The 27,836-nt window shown below is 46.1% G+C and overlaps 1 protein-coding gene and 1 long non-coding RNA gene across 2 annotated transcripts; both read right to left on the minus strand.

Annotated features, from left to right (window-relative positions):
• Positions 1-2,178: 2,178 nt before the first annotated feature.
• On the minus strand, positions 2,179-5,845 carry LOC123280644 (uncharacterized). The gene is made up of 3 exons (XR_011498305.1): positions 5,398-5,845; positions 4,919-5,093; positions 2,179-2,561 (listed from the first exon to the last, which is right to left on the minus strand). It is a non-coding gene; the product is annotated as an uncharacterized lncRNA (long non-coding RNA).
• A 3,887-nt stretch (positions 5,846-9,732) lies between these two features.
• Positions 9,733-15,175, minus strand: LOC123280818 (putative NBPF family member NBPF5). Its single transcript, XM_044758597.2, has 5 exons — positions 15,034-15,175; positions 14,723-14,932; positions 12,643-12,745; positions 11,624-11,838; positions 9,733-10,555 (listed from the first exon to the last, which is right to left on the minus strand). The coding sequence occupies exons 2-5, from the start codon at positions 14,898-14,900 to the stop codon at positions 10,500-10,502; spliced, it is 552 nt and encodes a 183-aa protein (XP_044614532.2). The 5' UTR covers positions 14,901-14,932; positions 15,034-15,175; the 3' UTR covers positions 9,733-10,499.
• Between the last annotated feature and the right edge of the window lie 12,661 nt (positions 15,176-27,836).

Here is a 27,836-nt window from a genome sequence, read left to right on the forward strand (position 1 = left end):
ACTTAGGCATGTTGACATGCAAATCACACAGCAGACATGTGTTCCAAGGTGACAGAAGAGAAGAACAGAAATAGAGAGTCAAAAATTTCAGCTCATGAAAGGATTTCTCTCCAGATCAATCACACAGCATAGGAAAACTCTAAAACGACATACAATGAATCTGAGTTAAACGTGCCCAACAAAGCATTTGTACACACGAACAAAACAAAACCACATAAGAAATACACAACTCAAAAGAGAAGTGGACAAGAAACAGAAAATGAGAAATTAGACTTGGCAGAAACTAGGGAAAAATGGGAGAAAAAGAAAATTCTCTGAAAAATAGGCTAAATGACAAGGTTCATAAGGGCAACATATCTGTCTAAAAATACTATAAGGGACACAGAATAAAGAAATGGAAGCATCAAACAGAAGAGAAATGAAGAAAAGATGCTGCAAAAGGAGCAGAGAGAAAGTCTAGATCCCGGGGAGAAACAGAACTGGGGTGGTCAACACTAAGACCTCGCCTCCTGGAACTGACAGATTTAAAGGAAAGGAAACAACTTCCTGCGAAGCTCCAGACCCCTCTCTGCTCCTCAAAGAAGCCAATTCACACACAATAGAGAGAAAATCAATCTACGTCTACACCTCAACAGAACAACAATGCGGGACAATACCCTATAAAAACTCAGTGACAGTCATCGTGGGCAAGTACTTCATAGTCACCCAGCTGTCCCTGTGTCAAGGCAGCAGAAAAGAGTGTGGCACATACAACGCTCAGGGAGTCCTGCTTCCATCTTGAGGAGTCTTTTCAGGATGAACTCCACCCAACAAGAGAGGACTGAGGAAATTGGGACTTTCGAACAGCTGGTCATCATTGAATGTATTTAACTGTAGATCTAAAGCAGAAATCTGGAAGGGGCCAAGGGGAGAAAAACAGTGTGTCAATGGTATTCCTTTAACTGGGTTGAAATAATTCTATGAGAAGTGGCCAGGAAGGATGGAAGAAAAGAGACAAACAGAACAAATGTCCTGGATGGTCACAGTGGTAAAAGTTTGCAGTTGAAAGATGTCATTTCAAACGCGTAAAGCAATTATTAGAAGTTTGACAAGTTAGTAAGGGACTAAGATATCAAAAACCCTTAGTGAAATATACAGCACTAGCTACGCAGTTCTTAAATATCAAATGAAACACACACACAGAAACATGGAAACAGAAAATAGTAAATACCATCTACTACAGGTGGGTAATACAGCCTAAAACGTATGGGAGACTGTAGGACGTAACTATGAAGAAGAGAGAGAAGAATGTTTATCTTAATTTATGTTTCTATCCACCCAGTCAGTCACGATGATGCTGATTATAACACTGAATTTAAAAAATTCATGAGTCCACAGTGACAGTCAAAACAAAAATTTTAATAGCATACAAGGGGAAGGAATGTTCTTTTTCATGGCACAATGCCAACAAATACAAGGCTATAGGTATGAACGGATTAGAAAATTTCCAATGTATAAATGCAAATATGCTAATCGACATACATCAGGGATCATTAAGGATGGTAAAATATTTAGAGAAAGATCTTTAGAAAAGAGGATGTTCACACACTCTCAAAGTACCACTCACCAAATTACTTACTCATTATAGAAAGGAAAAAATGTGCCCTTACAATGAACAGATCTCGTAGGCCCCTCCATAACAACGTGACCCATGCTAGTACGGCAGTCACAGAGGTGGACACACCGGACATTCTTAGTCTCCAGGTGGGCTCCACTAGGAAGCACCCAGCACTAACTACGTAGGGCTCTTGGCAAGAGGGTCGGCCTGAGCTTAGTCATGAGGAAGTGGTCAGACCAGTACACAATGTAGACCATTGAACCAGACAACTGTCCTGACCTCTACAAACAAGGCAATGTCACCGCCACCAAAAACAACAAAAGGTGAGGAGAGGTTTTTGGATCCAAAGGACTAAAGAAATCTTTTTAGTCGTTTAGCAGCCCAAAAGTCTCTTCTCCTTTTTGTTATCTTACTTGTGGTGACGTTGCCTTGTTTGTAGAGGTGAGGCCAGTTGTCTTGTGCAGTGGTCTAGATTCTGCACTTGTCTCAGGACTACCTCATGACTGAATTCAGGCTAAACGTTGTCACCATAGCACTGCATAGTTAGTGCTGTCTGCTCCTCGCACAGCCCAGCTGGTGGCACAGAACGCCCGGTCTGTCACGTTGTCTTTTGCCAGTTGCTCCTGATTCTGCTGATGTGCAGGACGGGAACTGAGAGCAGCAAGGGTTAAGGTCTCTCATAACCGTGTGTGGGTCTAGGCGGTGGTCTCCTCAGTGACTTAGCGCAGTTGGAGGCCGAAGGGCTGGCCTTTTTCCCATCAAAGCAGGCTTTGCAGTAAAAACCTTGGAGAGTGCTTTGTGGTTGTGATGTTGATCTTCAGCATAGGATCCCTTCACTGTTCTGTTTGGGTTTTAAATTGATTTGCTGTTTCAGATTTTTTTCATCGAGTGAAAATGGTACTTTTTGTGATGCGGTTTCTTTCAAATCAGTAATATCTTTCCTTAGTTCCAGAGATCTTGGTATCTGAGAGACAGAAAGAGAAAATAAAAATGAAATGTGAGTCTTTGCAGGTCCCAATGATAGCTGAGCCTGGAGGGATGGCTATGTGGCGACAGAGGCCAGCAGGAGGCTGAGCTCCTGTTGAGGGGAGGAGCTGAAGGAGGAGCACAGGCCGCTGAAGGGGAAAGTGAGAGCCACAAGGTAGAAGAAACACCTCCCTGCACTTCCATCCAGGCTGTGGTGCAGCATCGAGGGACACCCTGTCCTCACCCCACCAGGAGCCTGGTGACATCCCAGCTCAGAGCGGCTGCAGAGCCTTAGCCAGAGCCCTACCAGCCTTTCCTCAGCAGCCACTTCACTCCTGAAGCCCCTCAGTCTGGAGCAAAGTGATGGCTTTCCCACACCTCCCAGGGAGGGATGTGCTTAGCATCCACCCCCCACATTCAGAAACAGACTGCTGTCGGAACGAGAGGACCCTGGGCAGAGAAGCACACCCTCTTTAACTCCACGTCCCAGTGCTCTGAGGAGGAGGGGCACAACGCTTGAACTGGAACCCAGGCCTCAGGCCCTTTCCATAATTTGTGGAAGGTGAGAGCAAGGGCTCCGATCTGGAGGTGTCCACAGACCACAGACACTGTTGCATCACTTTGGCTCAACGGGAAAAAAGGTTTTACAGAGAAATTCTTCTCCAAAGAGACTGAGGAAAGAACCAAAAAAGGAGAAACTCAAAATGGAATTAACAAAAAGAGAGCAGGGACGGTAACCATGGCCTCATGCATTTTCCTTCATTCTTTAGCGTTGATTCCACACAGGATGCACCTTAGGGCATTTCTAGGAGTATTCTCAACATCTAGACCAAAAACTCCGAAGGGCAAGCATGAGGCACCTGGTTTGACTATGTTCTCTCCCACCCCACCCCTTTATTTCCCACACAGCACTGCATAGGGCAAGATTCTCCTTTAGTCTTTTATGCCAGTGGAGAGAATGGCATAAGAAGCATAAACATGCAATCTTTTCCTGACTTTCAGCTGTTACTTACTATTACGTTCTCTTTAAGGGAATGAGCATAAAGATTCTCTTTGGGGCTTTTACTTAACGACAAAAATTGATCAATACTAAAATTCTCAAACTGGAGTGCTGAACGCATGGGACTTGAAATCAATTGGATGGAATAGGAACTTCTAGTTTTATATGAAAAATGTTAAAGAAAATACTAAATTTTATTGTGCGTAATAAGGGAGGTATTGTTTTCTGTGCACTGGGTTTCAATGAAATGCTCGTTTCCTGTTTTATCTTGTCTTCAGAAAAGTTGGAGAAACTCTCCTCAAAGAAGGGCGGTCGGAAGTCTAATCCATTCATCTACCTCTTTTATCTTCTCACTTTTTTCCACGTTGTACAAATAGTGCTGTTGAGAGAGGCATACAAATCCCCTCAATGGCTGATGGATATTCAGGCTTTTTAATGAAGCAGCCACACATTCTGGGCATTTCTATCCTGAACCTGAGATCATCGTAGAGGAATGGTCCTTGTCACGTCTAGCTGCATGTTAGAATCCCTGGGGAGCTTTTGAAATCTACTGAAGCCCAAACCCCACTCCTGACAATTTAAATGAGAATCGCCAGGTGGGAGGTCAAGGCAGTGATCTTAATTAAATTTTCACCAGGTGCTTATTACAGGGCAGCGTTAATGCCAGCTCCAATGAGGCCCTGAGGTGAGGATGCTGAGTCCCTGGAAGCCCCGTGCACATTAGCACAGGCCTGCACATGGGGGCCGAGGAGAAAGCTGGCTCCAGGCCAGTCCAGCACTCCCACCTGTGACCCAGGTTCTCATTTGGTTTTTGTCATCTGGGCTCTTTGTCCTCAGTTTTAACACTTCTTCTCCTTCTTCACATGGAGAGGGCCACGGTTAAGGGTCGTCCTAGGTCAGATTCCCAAAATGACTCAGGAGGAAGATCCATGTGTGAGTGATTCCTTGAGAAGAAAGAGGCAGTGGAGTTGGGGAAGCTGGGAAGGGAAGGCAAAGAAATGAAGAAAGTGTGTGATTTCAGGCAAAGTGCCTTGTGTTCAGCGGCATCAATGATGCTCTTGTGATGAGGAGGACCATGGGCTCAGGCTCGCCCGTGGCTAAGATGAAAGCAGAGAGGGAATATCAGGACAGCAGCGGCAGGGACACAGCAGAGTTCAGAGAGCAAACGAGATGGAGCTGGCAGGGCCTGGCAGGGTGGCAGCCCCCATGGAAAACAGAGGGAAGGCCAGACAGAGGTCGCATCAGCTGTTGGAGTGAACAAATGAGGAAGAGAAGAGACAGCGGGAGATTGAGCTAGAATCTTAGCTAGAGAGCCATGAGGCATAAGTGCATCTAAGAGCCACCGATGTGATTACCTCAGTACCCTCAGCTGAAGGCTGGGGAAATTGCATGTTATCCTCCACTTGTTGAAGAGCAGTTTTCTTTTGATAATCTTCTGTTTCTGGGCACTTAAGGCAGCTGAGCCCTCAGGAGCATCACCCTCCAGCTTGGGAGGTTTCTTTCCTCTGAGGGAAGCATCGAAACCCAGTCCTGAAAAATAAAACCACAGCCAACAGGATCCATTGTTATTCCTGATCGTACTGGGACTTAATCCTCCACCCAGGAGGGACATCAAATAAGCAGAGTGGCCAGAACAAGAAAGGCCACTGAAAGTCCATGGGTGAGGTGAGGCCAATGGCGACACTTTCATATTTTCTCTTTCTTTGATCTTACTCACACTACCCAGTAGTGATGAGATTGCCAGGAGGTGTGGGAGAGGCCCATCACCTCCCCGCTCCCACCCTCTGACGACTAACAATGGACCAGAGCTTCGTATTCCCCTTTTCTCTCTCACCTTGGAAGAGCGGCCACTGATTTCTGAAGGGACCGTGGGCTCTAAAGCTCCAGGTGGTGGAGCAAAGGCCAAGCCTGGCTTTGCCGTCACCACAGTCCAACTGGTCCAGCTGCAGCAGCAGATAACTGGTCACCTGGGTGCCTGGCTGCAGCTGTGTCTGTGAAGCTTGCAGCTCTGGCCTTTGGAAACTCCAGTTTGTCCTCAAAGGCCCTCGGTGACCGGCCTCCAGGGTGGGAGCTGAAAGGAGAAGAGGGCTCAGTGGGACCAATCCCAGCTTTCCTTTCCTCAGCCCTGGGAGCCCACCCATTTCTAATGTCCATGCCTGTCAGTGAGACCACCCAGCGACCCAAAGAGAAAAGGCAGACCTCATGTGCATGAAGGAGCTGTCAGCTTCACGTGTGTCCCTGGGGATGCTGAGATGGCAGGTGACAGGATGCAGTGTCCCAGAAGTGAGAAACCCACTGAGTCCAGAGGACTTTGGATGGAAGGATGAAGTCATGCCTGTGAATCTGTTCTCATTAACTTAGTCCTATGGCTTAGAGAGAAGGTTCTAGAGAGGCCTTAGGACATGGGGGAGAAAGCGATGCTGATGTGTACCCACAGTATAAAAGAACAGGGAGAGAAGTACGGCCAGAAGTCTTCAGGTCCGGTAGAAGACACAGTTGGGAAAACGTAGAACAGGGACCGAGTTATCCGAAGTTTTGTAAAGTTCTGCGGCCTTTTGAGCAGCTTTGTCTGTAATTTTTGACTGCCCTCCACCCACCCACACATGTAAATATCTATAGCCACGCAGGGCACCGGCAGCTACAGGACATGTAGTGGAGGTCTGAGTCCCCGATTGGAAACTTAGGGACAGAGAAGTGCCACAGAGTCAGACTTCGTGGTTCTTCAGGGAGGTAAGAGAGCGCTCAGTCCTGTGTCCCACACCCCTCGGTGGGGGCTGGGCAGTTCTCCCTAATAAACGTGTATATTTTGACTGTGCAATGAACACATACTCTCAGAAAGGGGGCTAACAAAGACTTCAAATAGCCTCAGGCCAGTCCAGGTCAGACTCAGGCGGGCTCCTGGCCCGCAGGGCCTGCTCTGCACTGCGAGGGCTCCCCTCTCTCCTGCCCTCTAGCCATCCTCATTCTCACCAAGGGTTCACTGTTCCATAGAAATGTCTCTGTGTGTCTGTTGCCATTTTGTCTTCCAGATCACAGACTCTCCTGACTCCTGTCCGTGCTCCATCCAGCCTCCCTCAAGGTGCGTTCCCTGGTTCCATCCTCTCTCACCAGCAAATGTCTCACCCGCCTTCTTACCCCAGATCCTGCCCCATCCTGTGCCTGCTCTGCTGGGGGAACTTCCTCTCCCCTCTCTGCTACACACCCTCAACTCTGCACCTCCTTTGCACTCCCTCCTTCTGTCTTCTGGCCCCTCTTTCTTCTACAGCATCGCTTCCCACACCTCCCTTAGATAAATCCTCTGGAATCAGCCTGCCCTCCAGCCCCCACCCCAGCCCTGCACCACATGCCTCTTCTGGCGTCCAGGTCTTTGTCCACAAGGACTTCTCTCGGGCTGTACCCTGTACTGCCTGTAGCCCCTCTGCTGCCATACACAGTGTTTACATGTTGTCATCAGCGAACCTCAACACAGGACGGGTCTGTGTAGAATTTAGGTGATCTCTTCACTTATCTCAGCCCATCTGCATGGGGCAATTTGTCCTTTCCTGCTGCATTTTGAACGATGGCCTGGCAAGGCCGTGCCCCATCACACACATCTCACTTCTGACGTGTGTCTGAGCATTTCTCATCCTCCTCATGGGGACCGAGACCTGGCTGTCAGGGTAACCGAGACACAGATGTGCAGCTTTACAACGGCGGCAGGACAACTCTAAGTGAGAGCAGAAAAGCCCCGAGGGCAGGGGCTGGTGAGACAGATCTCTCAGCCCTGGCTGATTTTCCATGGAGAGAGCTCCTCATGGAGCTGCAGCTCCCCTGGGAGGGCCTGGGTGAGCCGCTGGCTCTGCTCACAGGACGGAGTGCTCTGAGAGGGTAGGAGCTGGCAGATCGGCATGAGTGGAAACAGGAGTTCTTTGGATGAGTCTCCCAACTTTTCTGTTTAAGTTTAAAATTGTTTGACATAGTTTGGAACAAAGCACAAGGAAGAGGGTGAGCACCATCCCCGCTTAGTCCCTGATGTTCCGACTGCTGAGAGCAGGAGACAGAGCCTGAGCAGGGGAGTCAGGCCAAACGGGGGCCACAGTCACACTGTGCACTGACTGGGGGTCTGGGGCTAGCAAAGTGACCTCGCTGAGCCTCAGTGCCCTCGGCTCCAACATGAGATACCTCACCTATTGAGAGTGGCTCTGTGAGGACCGAATGGGTTATAGTGTCCACGGAGCTCACTTGCTGAGGGGCGTGGCACACAACAGACACAAAAGGCCTGTGTGACATTTTCAGTCATGAATTGTTGTGATCCTCAGAAAGCCTTCGATTCTCTGCACCTCGGGAAGAACGGGAAACAGGAAAGAGGATGGTCCAGTGTGAAAAGGCACTTACTGACCCGAAAAGGTTGAAGGACCAATTGTTCATGGTCGATTTCACTATAAAATAGTCAGAGACAGTCAGGAACACCACAGAGTTTCTGGCTCTTCCTACAAGATGATTTCATGAGTAAAGGCTCCTAACAATCCAACCGCCTCGCCCAGAAGAGAAGTCCGGAAGATCGCCTCCGGGAGAGGAGATGAAAACTGTGTTTGAATCTCCCCGCTTGAGGAAATGGCGGCCCCAGTGGGATCTTGCTCACCAGGGAGGACTTTTCTGGAGATAATGGATAGGGAAGCTTGTGTGCTTTGCTCATAAATTAGGCCAATACCCCCATCAGGTACACAGGCTGTTGATAGTTTACATGAGATGATACCGCCGAGACTAGACACGTGATTGAAACTACAACCTCCACACGGAATAAATCAATGGTGTTGCACAAAGGACGAAACCCATGGCCATTGGTGGAGGATGAAAAATCAGAATGAGAGCTTTGGCTTCATTGAAAACACAGAAACAGGCAGGATTTGGTGTTCAGGATCTCGTATCCAAATGCTTCAGAAGCGGGTTGGCACCCCAGGGGAAAAACTTTGAGCTTGGGAACCATGTAATACATGTTGCAAATATTGAGCAGACTGCAAACCTGTGTGGAAAGCCAGAGAGTTTGTACAAAACTACTCAGGAAATACAAGTAGCAACATCATTCCATGAGTATGAGAATTCTTAGGATGGAAAAGAGATGTTTTTCACAAATTCCTCCAGGTAACAAAATGATGGCTTAGACTTTTCCATTATCCCTCTATTTCCCCTCTTGAACCTGACTTGATAGGAACAGTCTGCAGTTGTGAGAAATGCCAGGTGACAGGAGTTGAGACTAGAAGAAGAAAACTATCCGACCACAGGATGCTTCTTAAAATTAACTTCAGGAGCACAACTCAAACTAGAAGGAGTCTACAGAACCCATTGGCAGGGATGCACCTCTCAGCCAATGCAGGGTGCTGGATTCAAAGAACATAGACATTACCAGAAAACCGCAAGGAATTTGTGCCATTTACAGTGGGAGTACTCACCCTCTGCATCCAGGGTTTGGAAGATTCCGTGTCTGTCAAATGACAATGAAGAATCACTGTAAGGTCTGTAGGAGGAGGACACGTCATGTTCAATGGAACAAAAAACAAAATATTTATTCACGGCGTCCTTGGGGAATCCATTACCTTTCATATAGAGCAGATTGCTGCTGAGGGTGTTGGGGTACAGATGAGTGAAGATAAAAAAAAGGCATTAGGAAAGACAAAAACCAAGGGACGGTTTGGATGGGAAGGATGAGAGTGGGATCACCTAAAACAGAATTAAGGCACCCATGAAGAGAGAAAAAGGAAACTTGCCCTGTCTAGGAAGAGAGTGTGGTTGGAAAGTGAACAGGAGAGAGAGGGAGATCATTAGAGAGAAAAAGAGAAAGAGGGAAAGACAAGTGCAACAAGGACCCAGCAGAGATAGCTTAGAGGATGGAGGAAAAGAAAAGATTAGGAGAAAGAGGGAAAAAATGTGATGAGAAAGAGGATTGAGTATACCAGGAGACGAGAGACATGAAAAACGTAAACTCAGAAAAGAAGAAGGGTGGCATGAATAGTATTGCATAAAGTGGGCAGGGCATAAGCGAAGCAGCCAAGGGTAAACTGACACTGGCATGAGGGTAAACGCAGAGAAAGCTGGGCTTTCGGATGTATTTTAGTACCAATTGGGGCATGATGCGGACTTTGGTCACGAATGACCGTCTTGGCCGGGAAATAGCCGCCACCGTGAGAACGGCAACCGGGCAGAGGCAGACATGCGTCCTCCGCTGGGTGACAGAACAAAGAGAGAACGGGAGAGTGCACGCCATCCGCTGACAGATGAGCACACCTCCGGCCTCTGACTGCACGTGACCACACTGGAGCGAGATCACGGAATTGGCCCATCTGAGGACCACGGTGAGAAACACAGAGCACTCTGGGAAAGGGACACTTGGTGGTTGTCTGCATGGGGAAACGGGGATAGCGAGCACTTCCTGATGTCCCTATATCTGAGATCATCACATTTCCCCTTCAAATGAAGTCCCTTCTTGTTTCATTGTATAATCCCCTTGATGGTCTCCATTCTATGCTTCTTTCTTGACTGTTTACAGAACAGGTACATTTTTCTCATCTCACTGCATTTTTGTTGTTTAATGCGGTTAATCATCCCTTTAGTTTTTGCACTGCTAGTTTACTTCCTTCCAGAGACCATCATTAATGTGTAGCAGTTAGATATGCGTCTCACCCTGATTTTTGTTGCAGGAGAGAATAGACCTTTTCTCTATGTGCATGATTTCCTAAGGGTGTTGCGTTCTCGTGTGTCAGACTTACAGGTCCATAGAGACGAGTGACATTGAAGTTAACAGAGCCTTTTCCTTGTTGGTTGAGTGAATTAAATCATTACAACCTCCACGTTTCCTTCTCTTGCCTCTGGCACTTGTGACTTTGTTCCCCTCACTTACTGTTCTTTCTGAGACCGTCTCCACATTTTCCCCACCCATTACCGGCACCAGATTATTCATTGTCACCTGTGAGTGAGTGTGCCTTGTGTCTTTTCATCTTCCTTGTCTTCGTTATTCCCTGCAAATAAATTCAGAAATGTCCAGTTAGCTCTTTCCCACTTTAACCTCTATAAACGCAGTGACCTCAACAGCCATAGAGACATAAATATCTATGCAGGAGTCCGTATGGTCTTGAAGTCCTAGCGCATTGTCTTGAAAGCATTGCCCCAGCATGGATTTCTGATTTATCAGGCGCTGTGTCTGTGATCCGCTGGATCACCATCATTGCAGACTCTGCCTGAAATTGGGCAAAAGTTTAAGCTGTCTTTTGTTCCTCATATCACTGGGTACTTGTCCAGCTTCCATCTTGAATTCTGCGACTGCGTGCTCCATTCTGCCACAAATCCTGCCAAAGGCACAGGCCCTATATCCCTTCCCAGCTCTCACAGAGAACCTCGTCCTTTCTCTAAGGAGACAAGAAAGAACCCAAGCCAACATCCCTCATCTGGGGACTTTAAGGGCCCTCCAAGTTGGCTTCTGTGTGTTGTGGAGGGAAATTCTCTCTACGGAAAGGTCTCCAGTCTAAACTCTCTACCACCAAGTTCTACCACATCCAGTACCTTGCCCAACCCCACAGAGCGAGGGGCTTGCTTTGTTCTGAAGTGCATTCACAGACATTCCTACGTTTGATGACTACAGTTACCGTGAACAGATTATTGGATCCATTTTACTGCTGAGGAGATTGATACGGATGAAGTAAAAATCAATCTCTCACCCAGTGTTAGTACCGTCAGCTCTCAGGCTGGAGCCTGGGAAGGGCCACCCTTAGTCCAAGGCTCTTTTCACTCAAACAAGCTGCCTCCTGTCACGTCCTCTTTTGTGTCCTCTGACAGTAGGTAGGTGTGGCCTCCTGCCCTAAAGGTCACAGTCCATCAGGAAGGAAGCCGACACTTGCACCACTATGACCTCCACCCTGGGCATATCTGCTCTCTGCGCCCACCTAGCCAGTCCTGGTCCTACCACGGTCCCAAGTGCAACACGCAAACTGGGACAGCTTGTCAAAACATTACGAGGGGAGGTGTGGAGGGTCTTGTGAGCCAGGCACCTTGGAGAAGTTCAGTGCGGTGAGGGCCTGTGGCCACCTTACCTGGGCCGAGTATGTGGGCAAGGTGCTTGGCCAGCCTATATCCCTCAGCCAGTTGCTGGCGGAAGGCCTGCCCTTGGTGGTCGTCAGAGCCGTCGTGTGTCAGCAGGTCATTGAGGTGCTGACTCAGCAGGGCCCACACTTCTCGCCCTTCCTGTAACTTGTGCCGCAGATAGGCCAGTTGCTGCTCCTGCTCTTGAATTAGGAGATTGGATTCCCTAAGGTGGGACAGAAGAGAAAACTTGAGAGTCCAAAGGGATGAGTGACAGAGTCTAAAGATTTTCAAGATTTCTGTGAGAACTGCCCCCAAGGAGTCCTCAGAGAATTCTGGCCGATGTGTGGCGACTTGCCTGTGGCAAAGAGAAAGAGGAAGGTAAATCACAGGTTTCCTCTGTATCAGAGAGAGCTCCTGTCAGATGCCTGGACATCCTAGTCATTGTTTCTGCTGTCAACAAAACCAGGTGTCTTCCTAAACCTGTTTTAAAAACGTGTCTCTTCAGTTAACCCCTTCAGCCATGCCCGCTTCTATGTTGAAATACACATGGTGCATTCTGCAGTGAATGGACACAAAGCCAGACACAGAAATGTGCACGAGCACAGCTGGGTTAGCTGGAAAGAACACGAGAATGACAGGGTCAAGGAGACAGAATTCTTTAGAAAGAAAACACAACAAGCCCTCGTGAGACAGGCGGTGATTGTGATTAAAGGGAAATGAGCGGGTGATGGCACAACACTGTCAACGTACTAAATGCCACCGAATTGTTCACCTCAATTTGTGCAAATTCGTGTTTGGTGAATTTCAGTTCAAAAATTTATAGTTTTGAAAAAAAAGAGTAAGTGAGCCTCTGAATAACTGGAGTCCATAATTTTCCAATTACTTTTCCCTAGTTGCTTTACAAACATTTGAACACAAGTGCCTGCCACGTACATTTCTGCCTTCTCTTGGCCCAAAGTTGCTCCCTGCCCCACTTCAGCTTTTCCCACAGCTACCCACCAGCCTACCCCCACACAGCCCTCCTTACCTGAGCTTCTCGGCTAGCGCTGACTTCTCTGCCAGCTTCCCCTCCTCAAAAGGCAGCTTGTCCCCAAGCACGGATTCAATGATGTCTTTGCACTCTCCACACTCTGAAAAAGGACAGAGAGCCCTGCCTCAGTGGAAAGCTGGCCATGCTGCTGTGGTCACTGCCTTCAAGGGAGGAAGCAGGGTCCATGCCCAGTACCAGGCTCCACACTGGCACTTCCGCATCTTATTCCTCGGCCTCCAAACTACTACACAGCATTGGGTTACTCCCCATTTTAGAGCTGAGGAAAGAGAAGCTCCAAGGCACAGAAAGTAACTAGATACATTAACTTCTATTTGACAAAGGCAGAATTCCCATCCCCTGAGACTGACCCTGAGTCGTGGGCCTTAGTCACGTTACCAAGCCTCGCAGCCTCTTAAGTGAAACACCAAGCAGGCGCGTGCAGTAGCGATTGCCTGTGTGCTTGGGAAGGCCCGGTGGACTCTACTGACTGTTGGTTCCCTTGAGCTCAGAATTTCAAGGTCAAGTACATCCAAGATAAAGACATTTATATGGATTCAACCCTGTAAAATATTATGCATTTGCCCATAAATTTCTGAAGGAAACGTGCACAGATACTAAGAAAGTTTGTGTTAAATTAAAAGCAATAGAAGGAAGAACTAACAAATAGTGTTGACCCTGTGACAGGGACTTACAGAAATCATCCATGTGATGCATTGCAACAACTCAAACAAGTAGGTACCATGACAGCACCGTATTAACAGAGGAGGAAACTGAGGCGCAGAAAGACACACAGCTTGGATTGGAGCCCAGAAAGACTGGCCCAGAGTCCATGCTCTTCACCACTGCACCGTGTTACATTGACACCCAGGTCTCAAGTGATATCTTTCTTCTTCATCAGCTTCAAAATGTGTTTCCTACAGTTACGCTGTGATTCTAAGGCAGGATGTAAATAAAACTTCGTTTGTCCTTTCCTGAAAGCTCATCTCTTCACTTTTTAAATGGCAGGCTTTGATTTTCTCTGTGTCAGTCATTTTAGTTACTCCCCCCTCAATGGCTTATTGAAAAGCAATTGTAGGAAACGACCCCAATTCAGGCTCCGAGTTGTCAAGATCCTTCTAAACACTCTGCTGTGCACATGCCCTGGTTGTCACGGTTCTTGTCATCACTACAGCCCAGTCTCACTGAGCAGGCAATCGAGCTTCCAGTTTTGAGGCTGACTGGGGCAGGGAGGGGCCTGCCTCACACACTGGCTTGAGTTTTCCTGGGGCTAGTGGTCTCCCCCACCTACCTCACTTTGTGGCCTCAATTTGGCCACAGGTCTCATAGCCCAGACTCTCAAGGTCACCTGGACCTGTTGGTTGCCCTGCATCCCTGAGGGTTCACCAGCTGAGCGGGAGACACAGGTGGTGGGACAGATTCTCTGGTTTCCATAGAAACAGCCCCAACCTTACCACAGGGTGTCAAACGTCTTCCTCAGACTCAGGAAGAAGAGCCCGTGCCCTGGAAGAGAGGGCTTCCCTCTCACCAGGGCATTCCCTGTCTTGATGGTGTCACTCCTGGATAGCACAGTTTCGGTGAGGAGCATATTCATCTTTAAGCTCCTATAAAGCAGCTACTATCATCTGTTTTCCCACTGTAAGTAGCACAGTGCTTTGCCCATGGGACCTCAGAGAAGCTTGAACTGAGGGAGTTCACTTGTCCCAGACATTTAGGCCAAGAGCGATGCAGGATGTGGTAAAGGACAGAGAGGATGCTGAGAGAAACAGTGCAGCCCTTTCCTGAGAGGAAGACGCAATTGTGTGGCTGCACCAGCAATCGATGTCTGGGACTCGAATTCTAAAGCCGCCCTATACCACACTGCAAATCTGAAAAAGTTGCTAAACTCTTTGTGCATCAGTTTCTCCATCCCCAGCAAAATGAGGGCAAAATACCTACCTCTGACTTTCCTGGATTGTGGTCAGAATGAAAGTTATTTTGACAAAGGGACCAGAGGATAAAGTCTGGAGAAATTTTAGTGTCTTAGAGGGCAGACAGGGATCACTCACCCATCTGGGGAGCACGGCCCTGGGAGACTTACTGTGCTTCTGCAGCTCGGTGGCCAGGGAGTAGGCAGCAGCTTCGGATACAAGGAATTCCTCCATGAGGGCTTGGAAGTCCTGCTTGCTTTGTGCCAGCTGTGAACGCAATTCCTGGTTGGACTCCTGGAGGGTCACCTCTGCCCTCGGATCAGACAAAGCGTGAGGACACACGGCCATGGTGATGTTGGCAGAAGAGGTAGAGCCAGAGACTGGGCAGAGAAACCCAAACATATAATGAGTGAAAAACAAGCAAAGACAAAAAGGTTTCATCAGGCCAGAGGGGTGTTATACACAGGAATCCTTAACTTACCGTTGGGGACAACTAGATCAACACTCTACAACAGCTGAGGGTCCGGAACTGCCGAAACAAGGTTCAAGATGACAGAGCTCAGAGCCACAGGCACCGCCTGCAGCTCAGAGTCAGACAGGAGTGATGGAGAGAGGCCCCAGCGCGCCGGTTAATGGTCTGGCGTTGCAATAACAGAATTGGAAGGTGGAGGTGTCATGGAATCTTAGGAGCCCCTGCCTTCCAGTTGCCTAGGCCCTGCTGCTACCCCAGGCTGCCCGGCCTTTTCTGAAGGCCACTGCTGATGGGCATCACCCCAAAGCAGCTGTCTACTCTCGTGGTGACACTACCGACCTCTTTCCAGAAAATATCTAAGCATAGTTCTCAGTGCCCATTCCTGTGTGCATCTCAAAACAGAAAGAGAAACCAGTGTCCCAACAAAGTGTGTCTTCTGAAGCACCGTCACGAAGTCACCCCACTTTCTCTCTAAATGTAAACCGATCTTAAGGTTTTCCCATACGTGAAAGATGGCAAACTTTTAGACTCTCATGCTGCTATTTGCTGGGCTTTCTCCAGGTTTTTCTACATCCATTAAAAGGGACAAAAGCAGAGTGTAATACTAAGTGAATGAATACTTCGTTAAAAAGTTATTCTCTGTCCTGACTCACAATACTCCTCTTGCTGCATCCCTGTGTTGTGTCGACTTCTTGCCCCTCACTAGGGCAGCATGTTGGCTTATCTTCAAACTTAAGTCAGTGTGACAGCTCTACCTCCTAAAATCCTTCTCTATGTGTGGGCCGCTTTTGTGGTTGTTACTTTTTAAATGTCTGTAAACACTATCTTTCCTACTTGTTGCTTCCGGATATCCACATATTATGCCTTCTAGTCCCACAAGAGCTCTTTTCCAGCTCTGAAAATGATTACAGTGGTTTATGAGTATATCCTGAATGCACGTAGTGGCCCTTTCTTTTGCAAACACTTGTCAACCTGATGCTATTTCTTGTCGTCATTCAGTTCACTCACGTTTGGAACAGATCAGGGATGCGGAGCAGTGTTGATGGATCGTTGCTGGACAGATCCCTTCGAGCTGTCGTCATGCTACTGACCTGCGGTTATATTCCTCTACCAGAATGTGGAATTTCAAAGTCATGGTTCAGGGATGGTGGATGACCCACAGTGTATGTGTGTGATGGGGTTCAGTGACAGAGAAGCTGAGGTTGACAAGAGAGGCACAGGCAGGCAGGGGAAAGTGGTGCCCTGAATGCCCTGCTCACTTTCTTGTCATCTCTTCCCACCCGGGTCTTGTGAAGAGGAGACCTGGGAGACCCCCTGTGGCATTGGTCACTTCAGTTTAGCTGCTGCACTCGCCCAAGCTGAGGGCGCGATGGGTCTGGCCATGTACCACCGAGCTTTCATGTCAAGGTAAAGGACAGAGGACCGCATCAACCGCTTTGGAAGCTCATCTCCTCCCCACGCCACGCCATCCTCCAACGACACTGTGGAATGCTATTGGTGTGTCAGAGCCATGAAAAGCTTTAAAGAAATCTCTCTTTTGGTGTCAGTTGGATGTGACATTCTTTTCTTTATGTCTCAAAGTCTGTGGTCTAGTGGGCCCAACTGTCCTGAACTGGAATGGACTTGCCAACTTTCTGGTGTTTTGTTAGGTGGCTAGAATATTTATACGATTTTCTGACTTCAAACCTCACTGTTGAAGTTTGAATGAATAATGACAGGACTTACTTTGTAAAGTGAGAGACTCAGAGAAGATTGGTCTCATCGATGAGCAGAAAGAGTAAATTTCACTTCTACTCAAAGCACGCTAGAATTTGAAATTATGGCTCTCACTGTTGTCAAGGTGGAGTGCCGGGTACCTGAGGCGTATGTCCCTAAGGCTTCATGTCTATGCTATAAAATGGATGAAGTTAAAATGCAGTCAGATGGGCCAGGTCCCCTTCCATTCTAGAGTCCTCCAACAGTTTCTCCCCTGCTTTAGCGACTTGATTGAAAGTATCCTTGTTGTTCTGCTCTATCCTGCTTTTGTCTTTTGCATAAAAGTTATACAGCTCCATGTTTCCTACCCCCAGGTCAATCATTATAATAAGCACCTGCATCCAAAGCAGTCCTGAGACAAAAGAAACAAAGCTGGAGGTATGGTACTCCCTGATTTCAAAATATACTACAAGCTCTATTAACCAAAACATTACGGGGCCAGCCCATCGGCAGGCAGAGTGCTTTGAGCTCACATGTGCCACTTCAGCGGCCCAGGGTTCGCCAGTTCGCATATAGGGTGTGGACCTACTCACTGCTTAACAAGTCATGCTGTGGCACTGGTCCTACAGAAAAGAAAATAGAGGAAGATGTGCACGGATGTCAGCTCAGGCCCAATCTTCCACAGCAAAAAGGTGAAGATTGGTAGCAGATGTTAGATGAGGACTAAACTTCCTCAAAAAAAAAAATCATGATACTGGAAAGAAAACAGACACAAAGATCAATGGAACTGAATGGAGAGCACAGAAATAAACCCTCACATCTATGGACAGCTAATCTTTGACAAAAGAGCCAAGAACGTACAGAACGTACAGTGGGGAAAGGAACGTCTCTTCAATAAATGTGACTGGGAAATTGGACAGCCACATGCAAAAGAATGAAAGTAGACCATTATCTTACACGACACAGAAAATTAACTCAAAATGCATTAAGGACTGGAATGTAAGACCTGAAACCAGAAAATTAGAAGAAAACATAGGCAGTGCACTCTTTGACATTGGTCTTCACAGTATCCTTTGGATTATCATGTCTCCTCAGGCAAGGGAAACAGAAGCAAGAAGAAACAAATGGGACTACGTCAAACAAGACTTCTTAACTCACGGTTGAGAACGACTTGATCAGCACTCCACAACAGCTGAGGGTCCGGAACTGCCAAACAAGGTTCAAGATGCCAGAGCTCAGAGCCACAGGCACCGCCTGTAACTCAGAGTCAGACAGGAGTGATGGAGAGAGGACTCAGTGCACCAGTTAACGGTCTGGCGTTGCAATAACAGAATTGGAAGGTGGGGGTGTCATGGAATCTTAGGAGCCCCTGCCTTCCAGTTGCCTAGGCCGTGCTGATACCCAAGGCTGCCTGGTCTCTTCCAAAGGCCACCACTGTTGGGGACCACCTTTCAGCCACCACTCCCAATAGCTGTCTGCCCTTCTGCTGATAGCGACCTGTTTCCAAAAAATATCGAAGCATAATTCTCACCGTTCTTTCTTATGTGTGTGTCTAAAAACACCGAGACAAAACTGTCCCCCTTTTATTTCTTGGGATATTAAGCATGGCAAGGGATACCATCAACACAATGAAAAGACCATTACCAACTGGGAGAAGATATTTGCCAATCATGAATCAGATAAGGGGCTAATATGCAAAGTATAGAAAGAACTTATACAACTCAACAACAACAAAACAAACAGGAAAAACCCAATTAAAACATGTGCGGAGGATCTTAGATAGTTTTCCAAACAAGGTATTCAGGTGGCCAATAGGCACCTGAGAAGACGTTCTACATCACTAATTCCTAGGGAAACGCAAATCCAAACCATAATGAGATATCACCTCATGCTTGTCAGAATGGCTATCACGAAAAAGAAAATAAGTGTTGGAGAGGATGTAGAGAAAAGGGAACCCTCATATGTTACTGGTGGGAATGTAAACTGGGGCAGCCACTATAGAAAACAGCATGGAGAGCTCTCAGAAAACGAAAAACAGAACTGTCATATAATCCAGGTAGTCCACTTCTGTGTATTTATCCAAAGAACACAAACTCACTGATTCCAAAAGATTTATGCACCCCTATTTTCATGGGAGCATTATTCATAACAGCCGAGACTTGCAAGCAACCTAAGTGACCATCAACAGATGAATGGATAAAGACGATGTGATACACACACACACATACCATGGAGTACTACTCAGCCGTAAAAAGAGGGAATCTTGCCATTTTTGACAACGTGGAGGGAACTTGAGAGTATTATGGTAAGCGAAATAGGTCTGACGGAGAAAGTCAAATGCCATAGGATTTAACTCATACATGGAAGATAAAACAACAACAACAAATAAACATATAAACACAGAGAATAAATTGCTGTTTCCCAGAGGCGAAGGGGGGAGGGGAGAGGGCAAAGGGGTAAAGGGGCACATATGCTGGGTGACTGATGACAACTAGACTTCTGGTAGTGAATCTGATGGAGTCGATACAGAAGTTGAAAGATAATGATGTACACTAACATTGATATAATGCTATAAACCAGTATTACTGCAATAAAAATTAATTTAACAGAAAAAGGAAATATATGTCAAGCAGAGATGGAATACCCGTTGCGAGAAATTAGAGGTCCTCTGCCGAGGCATACCCTTGCAGCGTCTAAATTTCTGCCATTAAAAATTCACCTCTTCGGATCAAAACATCCCACAGGAATACCCTGTTAAAATGTTAAGCTTACCTGGAATATTAATTCTATCAGCATCATAGGCTCACAACAAGTGGTAAGAAGATCACTGAAAAACCAAGAAGAATGGATTTGACCGAAGACTTATAACAATATTACAAAGATGAATGTTCTTGGTTGTACTCTTACCAATTTCTTAGAACCCCAACTCTCTTCAAATTCCTTTGAAATAGCTCTGGGAATCCCCCAAGGGGACTGAAATCTGCATTCCAGAAACTTCTCTGGTCACCAAGGTGCACCTGCCATTTGGTCATCTGGTAGCTGCAGATAACCAAAGGGGCAACTATGCTCTGAGGCCACCAAGGACTCTATGATGAAGATCTCTGCCATCTCCGGTGCCAGCTCTCCTGCCAGTGCCTTCCACTCTGTGGCTGCTGAGGCCCGACGTGGAAGGAATTCCTGTCTCTCCCAGGAAGCCATCTTTCCTCTCAGCCCCAACTCTAGCCCACCGTTGCTTCTTATGTCTGGAGCCTTCCTGTATCGACATTTTACCACTTTCCTCACTATTTCATTAGAACTCGTGTGTATCAGAGTTCTGAGTTGAAACATTTGATTTTCATAGATGACTCCATGGTCCAATGCAAAAACAACTTCAACAACCTTGCATTTAGTTTTATTGGGTTTGGGGAGTTAAACCTATTTAAATTAAAAAAAAAAAAAAAGCATCACCTGGGAGAGTTAGTACAAATACAAGTCCAGAGTCTTCATCTGTAGTGACTCTGATTCAGTGGGCTGAGGGGGCCTGGAATCTATTGTTAAAGTTGCTCAGATGTACAGTCAGGTTGAGGACCTACTGATAGCATCGACCTTCCTCACAGTTTTGGGGATGAGCATTTCACGTACATACTACTTCTAATCCTCACGATCGATCTGTGAGGAGAGCGTGGCCTTTCCCTGGTTTGCGGATGAAGAAACCAAGACACAGAGAGGGTCTGAGACTAGCCCAAAGTGCCCTCGCTCTAAGTGCTGGAGCCAGGTGTCAGGTAGAGTGCCCCTCCACCCCAAACCCCTCCCACATTTTCCAGTTCACTCTGTGTCAGGTCTTTCCACGTACATGCTTCCTGCCTATACCTCATTTCTACCAAAAACTTCCTGATTTTAATGTTTCCATCCGATATATTTCCATCTGACATATTTCACAACAGGCTAACAGCATCCTATCCTGGCCACTGACTATTAACTTGGGACACGTTGCTAATGAAAATACAGGACGTGGGAATGTGCAAAGACACATTGCTTTACGATGATGATGTAATTTGCAGGCTATAAAATTCTCCGTTTTGTGTACAATTCAGTGACTTTTGGTCTATTTACAAGGTTGTGACACCATCACCACCATCTCATTCTGGAGTATTTTCTTTACCTCACAAAAGAAACCCCGTCCCTATTGGCAGTCACTCCCTATTCCTCACCTTCTTCCAGCCCTTGGCAATTGCTAATCTACTTTCTCCCCATGTGGATTTGCCTACTCTGGACATCTATTCTCAATGGAATCATAAAACACGTTGCCTTTGGTGTCTGGCTTCTTCACTTGCCATAATGTTGCCAAGGTTCATCCACATTTTGGCAGGTATCTGTACTTTATTCTTTCTATCCTTGAATAAGACTTCATTTTATGACTATACTCCATTTTGTGCGTTCTTCAGCTGAGGGCATTTGGGTTGTTTCCACTTTTACTACTATGAGTAATGCTGCTGTGAATATTCATGTGCAAGTTTGTTTGTGACCGTGGGTTTTCAATTCTCTTGCTATGTACCCAGGAGTAGAATTGCTACATCTATGTCAACGCTGTATGTAACTTTGAGGAACTGACATGCCGTTTTCCAAAGCGTTTGCGCCTTTTTACATTTCCACTAGCAATGCATGAGGATTTCAATTTCTCCACATCCTCCTCCACACTTGTGGTTGCCCATCTTTTAATTACAGCCACACTAGTGGGTGTGAAGTGGTATCTCATTGTGGATTTCAGTTCTGTTTTCTTCATGATCAATGATAAACATCTTTTCATGAGCTTCTTGGCCATTTGTACATCGTCTATGGAGAAATGTCCATTCAAATCCTTTTCCCATTGATAAATTGGATTGTCTTTTTATTATTGACTTGTAAGAGTCAATACTAGACACATGTCAGATATCTGTTTTGCAACGGTTTTTTTCTGATTCTGTGTGTTGTCTTTTCACTTCCTTATTAGCATCCTTTGAAGCACAAAAGATTTCAATTTTGATGAAGTCCAATTTATCTATTTATTCATTGACTGTTCTTGCTTTAGCTGTCACGTCTAAGATATCATTATCTAATCAAAGATTACAAAGATTTACACCTATGCTTTCTTCGCCACATTGCTTTGAATAAGAACTTTCCTGGGTTAGGGTACAGGGATATTTTTGAATTTTGAGTCCCATAAATTGATATGGATCCCTCCTGACCGATATTCACAGGTCTGCCAGTCACTTCAAAGGAACATCCCTGTGCCGTTGCAGAGATCTGGGAAATCGTATTTATGACTATCCTGGCTTTGACTCAGGTGAGAGTCCTGATCATGTGCTTCAGTTTCTCCTTGACCTCTCCTGGTTTCAAAATTTGTTCAATATCTTTGGAGTTGAAGAACTGATTGAGTGTCTTTCTGAGGAACACTCAAGGGTCCAGGTTATTCTGAACCTAGTGGACTTCCTCATTCCGCTCCAGACAGAGAAGACTGTGGGGGTTGGATAGGGTCTAGACTTCCATCTCTGGTCTTAGAGAGAAACTAGCCTTGCTTCGGGGTTTGGGGATGGCTGTTGAAAAGACTCTTGCCCCCCTCTAATTCTTTGTACTCTATACATGACTTCTTTCTAGAAATGGTGGGAAAATACTTATTTTAGAACATCTTGTCTGTTCTCTGCCAATTGCTTTCTGTCTACACATTTAAAGTGGGTAAAGGAGGACTCAGAGACAAATTTGTTCTTAGCGTCTATTATTGTTCAAGTGACCGTATTTAATCCTATGCACTGTCTTATTAGCCAGGTTTTATCCTTTTCCTTTTGAGGAAAAAAGCTCAAAAAGGTTAAAAAATACTCCAAGGTCACAGTCTAGGGAGGAGAGGAGTGAGCGTTAGAAACCAGTTTCGTTTGACCTTCAAATTTTCATCCACGGTGAGTGTCTTGGTGTTATGTCTAAGATTTCTTTGCTTATTCCTTGTTCATGAGAATATGTCCATTTTTCCTCCAAAACCTTTATAATTTTAACTTTCACATCTCCAATTAACTCAGTGTGTGGTAGAAGGTAGTTGTGAATATTAATTTATTTCTAAATAAATACTCATTCATTCTAGAGCTTTTTACCAAAAACGTCTTTCATTATCCCAGTGAAGTGTCTTGGTGACTTTATTTTAAAAAATCAAATAATTGTATATGTGGGAGTCAATTTCTTACACTCTGCTCTTTCACATGATACATTTGTGTGGCGTCTACTTCCACCGATACTATAGTGTGTTAATTACTGTGGCTTTAAAGTGAGTTTTGAAATCTAGTAGAGTGTGTCCTCTAATTCTTTTGAAATCTAGTAAAGTGTGTCTCCAGTTAATTCTTCTTCAAGGCTGTCTTGGCTATTACAGGTACTTTGATTTCCATATACATTTTAGAAATAGCTGGTGAATCCCCTCCCAATGCCTGCTACAGTATTAACTGGAACAATCTTGATGTGACATTCTTACAATATGGAATCTTCCAATCTATGAAATTGATATATATTTTTCTCTTTATCTGGTGTTCTTTAATTTCTCTCAGAAACAGTTTTCAGGGATCTTCACTATATGTGTTCTTAGGCATTTAATGACTGTGAATGTGTGAATGTTAATCTCTATTGTGTTTTATTGAATTTCATTTTCTAAATACTCAGTGCTAATGTGGAGAAATACAGTACATTGCTATATGAATGCCATTGAGGTACAACTTAGGTACAATAGACCGCACCACTTTAAAGTACACAATTCGGGGCATTTCAGCAGCCGTAAACACTAATGAAACTACTGCCCCAATCGAGGTGCAGGGCATTTCCATGATCTCACAGCATTCCTTTGTCCCTTTGCAGTCCGTCACCCCCTCAACCCTCAGCTCCAGGCAACCACTGTCCTTACAGATGGCTTGGCCCTTTAACAACTTTATGCAAATGGAACCATACCTGTATTCTTTCATGTCTGCGTTCCTTCATGTAGCATAATGACTTTAAAATCCATCCATTTGTATGGTAGCGAATGGAAACCTTTTGGTGGTGAACACGATGTAGTATATACAGAAGTCAAGTTATAATGATGTATACCTGAAATCTATAAAATGTGACAAAACCAAAGTTACGTCAAGAAAAAATGAAAAATAAGAAATAATAAGAAAAGGACGGATTAACTTGCCTCTTTATTTCTCCAGCTGGCCAGGACACAGTCAGTAGCTGTGACACCAGCTGTTTCCTGTGGAGACTTTGGCAGTGTTGAGGGCTTGGAGCCAACATGGAGTCCAAGCATTGGTTCTGAGAGACTGCAATCTGGCTGAGGTTCAGGGTCGTGGGTCAGGACAGGTCATCCAGCTGTCGGAAAAAGCAGAAGGCGGTCCAGGAAAACCACTGAGGTCATCTCTGGGTAGCACTGGCCACTTCCTCCAAGGAATCCACCACCACTACACTTCTCATGACTTCCTGGTGCTAGACCGAGAGCTCCGGGAAGTTGGGATAATTTTGATTCATCTCTGCGTTCATGACCCCTAGCACCGAGTCAAGCACTCGAGGAGGCTCTCAGCAACATTTGTGCAACGGATTGAACAAAAGCGGCTGCAAGTCGTCAGTCATCTCAACAACACTCCTGTCCCCAATGTCCTGTCAGGGATGCTCTGCTTTCTCCCAAGATGTAGCAAATCACCTTGCTTAGGATGGGGTCTGCCCTACACTCTCCATGTCTGAGGACACTCACCTGTGGTGAGCTCTGATGAAGAACGGATTGTCCTGAGGGATTCCTGACAATGGTTCACTCTGTCATTAGGAAGAGATGGCCTTGGCCTACCCTCCCATCATCTGGGCTGCCGCAACTCCCCAGTTGAGGAGACCTAGCATTTTGTTGAAACCATCTGTTTGTGTTCTTCCTCTCACTGCTTTGATTTCCTTAGGGAAATATTACCAATAGGCGAACTCCCAGTCCTTATCACAGCATAAGGAAAATGAGGCACTCAACAAATATTTAAGAGATATTGTGGCTAAAGCTTTATTCAACTATAAATGCAAAAGAATATTACTATCACTGCTTCAGATGCAAGGGTCCCATTATCCTGGCCCCTCCTGACTCGAGGGCACAACTGCTTAAGGTAAGAATGAACATCTCCAACCCTTCTCCAAACACCATTTATCCCTCTGAGCCCACATTTACTTGGAGGGCGTCCACTGTGAGGGCAGCACTGAGGTCAGGGCCGGGGGGTCTGGCGAAGAGACTCGGGGGTGCCACCCTCCTCCTCTTGGAATTGGTGCTCCCCAGCAGGAGAAACCAAACCTGATCCATCCTTGGGTGTCCCTGGCTGTTGCACAGGTTCCCTGTGGAGTAAGTTACTCTCTCAGTCCTCACTGCTCAGCTTAGGTTGCTCCTTGAGGAGTGGAGGATGCTGTACTCATTCCTCAGTGTCCCTTGATTTCTCTGAACTCAACTTGTCCTTATTCTCACCTCCTTTGCCAACCACCTCCTCCACCAGCACCTTAATCTTCTTGGGGTTATCATCATCCTCCAAGCCTGCTGACTTTCTTTCTTCCATCTGCTCCCTCAATTCTGTGTTTTCAAGATGTGGTCTCAGCTCAGGCTCCTACAGGAGACACACAGAGAAGGGACCAAGGCCAAGTCTCACCCGCAGTTCCCAGGGCACATTCCACACGCATCGCAGTCTCCCATGCACTCAGAGAAAACTGAACAGGAAGGGACATTGGAGAATTTGACTAACAACCTTATCTTCCCGATGGGGAAAGTGAGGCCCGGAGGGAATAGGGGATTTTCCCACACTCCCTCAACGCTTGACAACAGCAGAGCCCCCACGTAAGCCTTGGCCACAAGCTTCCCGTCCAGAGTGCCTGCCACACCCTCCAGGAACCCACGGCTGAATTTCAGGAGCCAATGGATCAAACATGAGGATTTCCACTCTTCAAACAAAAACGGCTGAAGAACCTTTCCAGGGACAAATCTTTTACCACAGTTCTTTAGTCCTATCATTAATATTCAGTCAGTTTTCACACCTGGCTGACACCATGGGACCAAGGAACACAGAAATATTAAATAAAATTTATCACAGCCAAAATTAAAATCTATTTATATGATTGTCTGTAAAATGTCTGCCTCTCGTGCCGGAAGCTCATCTTCTAGAGAGCGGGCACTCTGTCCACCCATTCGCCCCATCTCCCCAGTGCCTCCACAAGGGTCTGACAGAGAAGCCATTCAGTAAATATTTATCAAATGGGTAAATAACAGTTTCCAAGAATAACTAACCCTCCCTGATGCCTTCTACTCCAATCACATTTCCACTCAAATCCTATTCCAGGTGTGAGCGGAAGCAATAAAGGCACAGCCTGAGGAAAGGCAGCGGAAGATTCAAACACCAGCTCCACCGTGGACCACACATGCTTCAGTGGATGATTTCATTGCCTGCTTTGAGCACGTCTATCCCCTGTACAAGAGAGAAGAATGTATAATGTAAAGTCCAGAAGCTGCATTGACCACTACAGTTTTGGATGATTGAACGTGATATCAAGCAGCAGACAGGGCTCTAACCCCTGGGCACCAGCTGCAGAGCTAAAGAACCCCTACGTCAGAGTCAACGCGGTGCTTGTTCAAAACTTATGGGGACAAGGCCCAAGAAACTACATTGCAGACAAAAATTCCAAGGAGATTCTCATACAAGGAAAAAGCCTCATCATTTAAAAATTTTAAAAAGCCTAGGATGGAGACTCTGAGACTCCCATTGGTAAGAAGAATGACTCAGCTTTGAGCACAGCAAGTCCCTTGTCCAAGGTCACTTTTCAATGGGAAACGTCCCCGTGTCCAGGAAGAGTTCCTAAGTGATGTGGGACGCAAAGAGGACTCTGCTTCCCAGTCTGGACTTTTAGTGTCTCCCTTGTCCTTTGATTTTCTCCTCTGCTCTGATCACTGGGGGATGTCAGCCCTCATAGAGGTCATTTCTTGATGAAGACCTCTGTTATTTTAGCCTCCTCTTGGAGAAACATATGGCAGAGGTCAATTCTGGGGCTCCACAGAGCTAGGCTTTCTCCTAAGCCACCTAGGTGAGCTGAAAGATGCCGTGACTGCTAGAAATCATATTAATAAAGAGGGACAGGGATAAACAGGGGATCATGAGGGCAGCCTCTCAGGTGACATAGAACCACAACATGATCAATATCAGACCTACTCAGGTGGGGAGGACATACCGACCAATTCTGTCAGCAGAGAGCACAGCCACATCATTCTAGAATGCTGATCCACAGAACTGTGAGACAACAAATGTGTGATGTTTCACACCACTCTTTCTGTAATCTGTTAATATGCATCAATAAGGAACTAATTCAGATACTTACCTCTACTCTCCTGACTTTTCAATTTTCAGAAACATGTATGCTAATCCCTATAAAGCAAAAAAATCAAAGACCACAGTAGAAATGGTGTGCTCACTTCAGGTGACTATTCCCAAGCCCTTGTAATGGGAACACACTGTGAAGGGTATTTCAGGCACTGGACGAACGTCTTTCACGTTACCAAGCAGACCTCTAAAAGAATAAAGAGGATACAACACTTAACTCCACGTAACATTGTCTACGAATCCATCAGCTGTCTCTGTTTCCTACCGCAGATTATTTTTAGCTCCTTGTTCTCCTGAACTCACCAGACAAGGTGTTCTAGCAAATGCCAGTTACCAGCATGGGCGAACCAATTCAAGGAGAGCAAGAGAGCCGCCGCTAGAGTAAGTTCCCCAGACAAAGTCCTTCGAATGCAACCTCCCCACTTATTTGGACTGGGAATACAGAAAAGATCTATCTTTTAAAGTCTCATTCTAATGAAAAATCAAACGTCTCTGTTTACCAATTTGTATTTTTCTCAAGCCCCATCGTGGAAACCTCACTTTTCAGAATGACTGAGTTCCCAATTGCTCGAGCCTGGCCTCTCTGTCAAGGGAAGTTAGGTAAGCCCAACCTCAAACCTCTCCTGTGAACCAGCCCCTCACCCTCAAAATCCAGAACAGCGTGTGAACCCGCAGGCAGTAGCATCCAACAAGTAAGAGGGATATGTTTGCACTGCTCTTGGCCCAGATCATCTGAGAGAACACAGCAGTCAGAAAACAGAAGAGCACAGA

The sequence above is a fragment of the Equus asinus genome, chromosome 25, assembly GCF_041296235.1.
Source record: "Equus asinus isolate D_3611 breed Donkey chromosome 25, EquAss-T2T_v2, whole genome shotgun sequence".
NCBI classification, from domain to species: Eukaryota; Metazoa; Chordata; class Mammalia; order Perissodactyla; family Equidae; genus Equus; species Equus asinus.

Coding starts and splice junctions, on each gene's coding strand:
- LOC123280818 (XM_044758597.2), bottom strand. CDS start 14,900: ATGGCCGTGTGTCCTCACGCTTTGTCTGATCCGAGGGCAGAGGTGACC. Junction 12,746..14,722: donor CACCGAGCTGCAGAAGCACA/GTAAGTCTCCCA, acceptor GTCCTTTTTCAG/AGTGTGGAGAGTGCAAAGAC. Junction 11,839..12,642: donor GCGCTAGCCGAGAAGCTCAG/GTAAGGAGGGCT, acceptor GTCCCACCTTAG/GGAATCCAATCTCCTAATTC.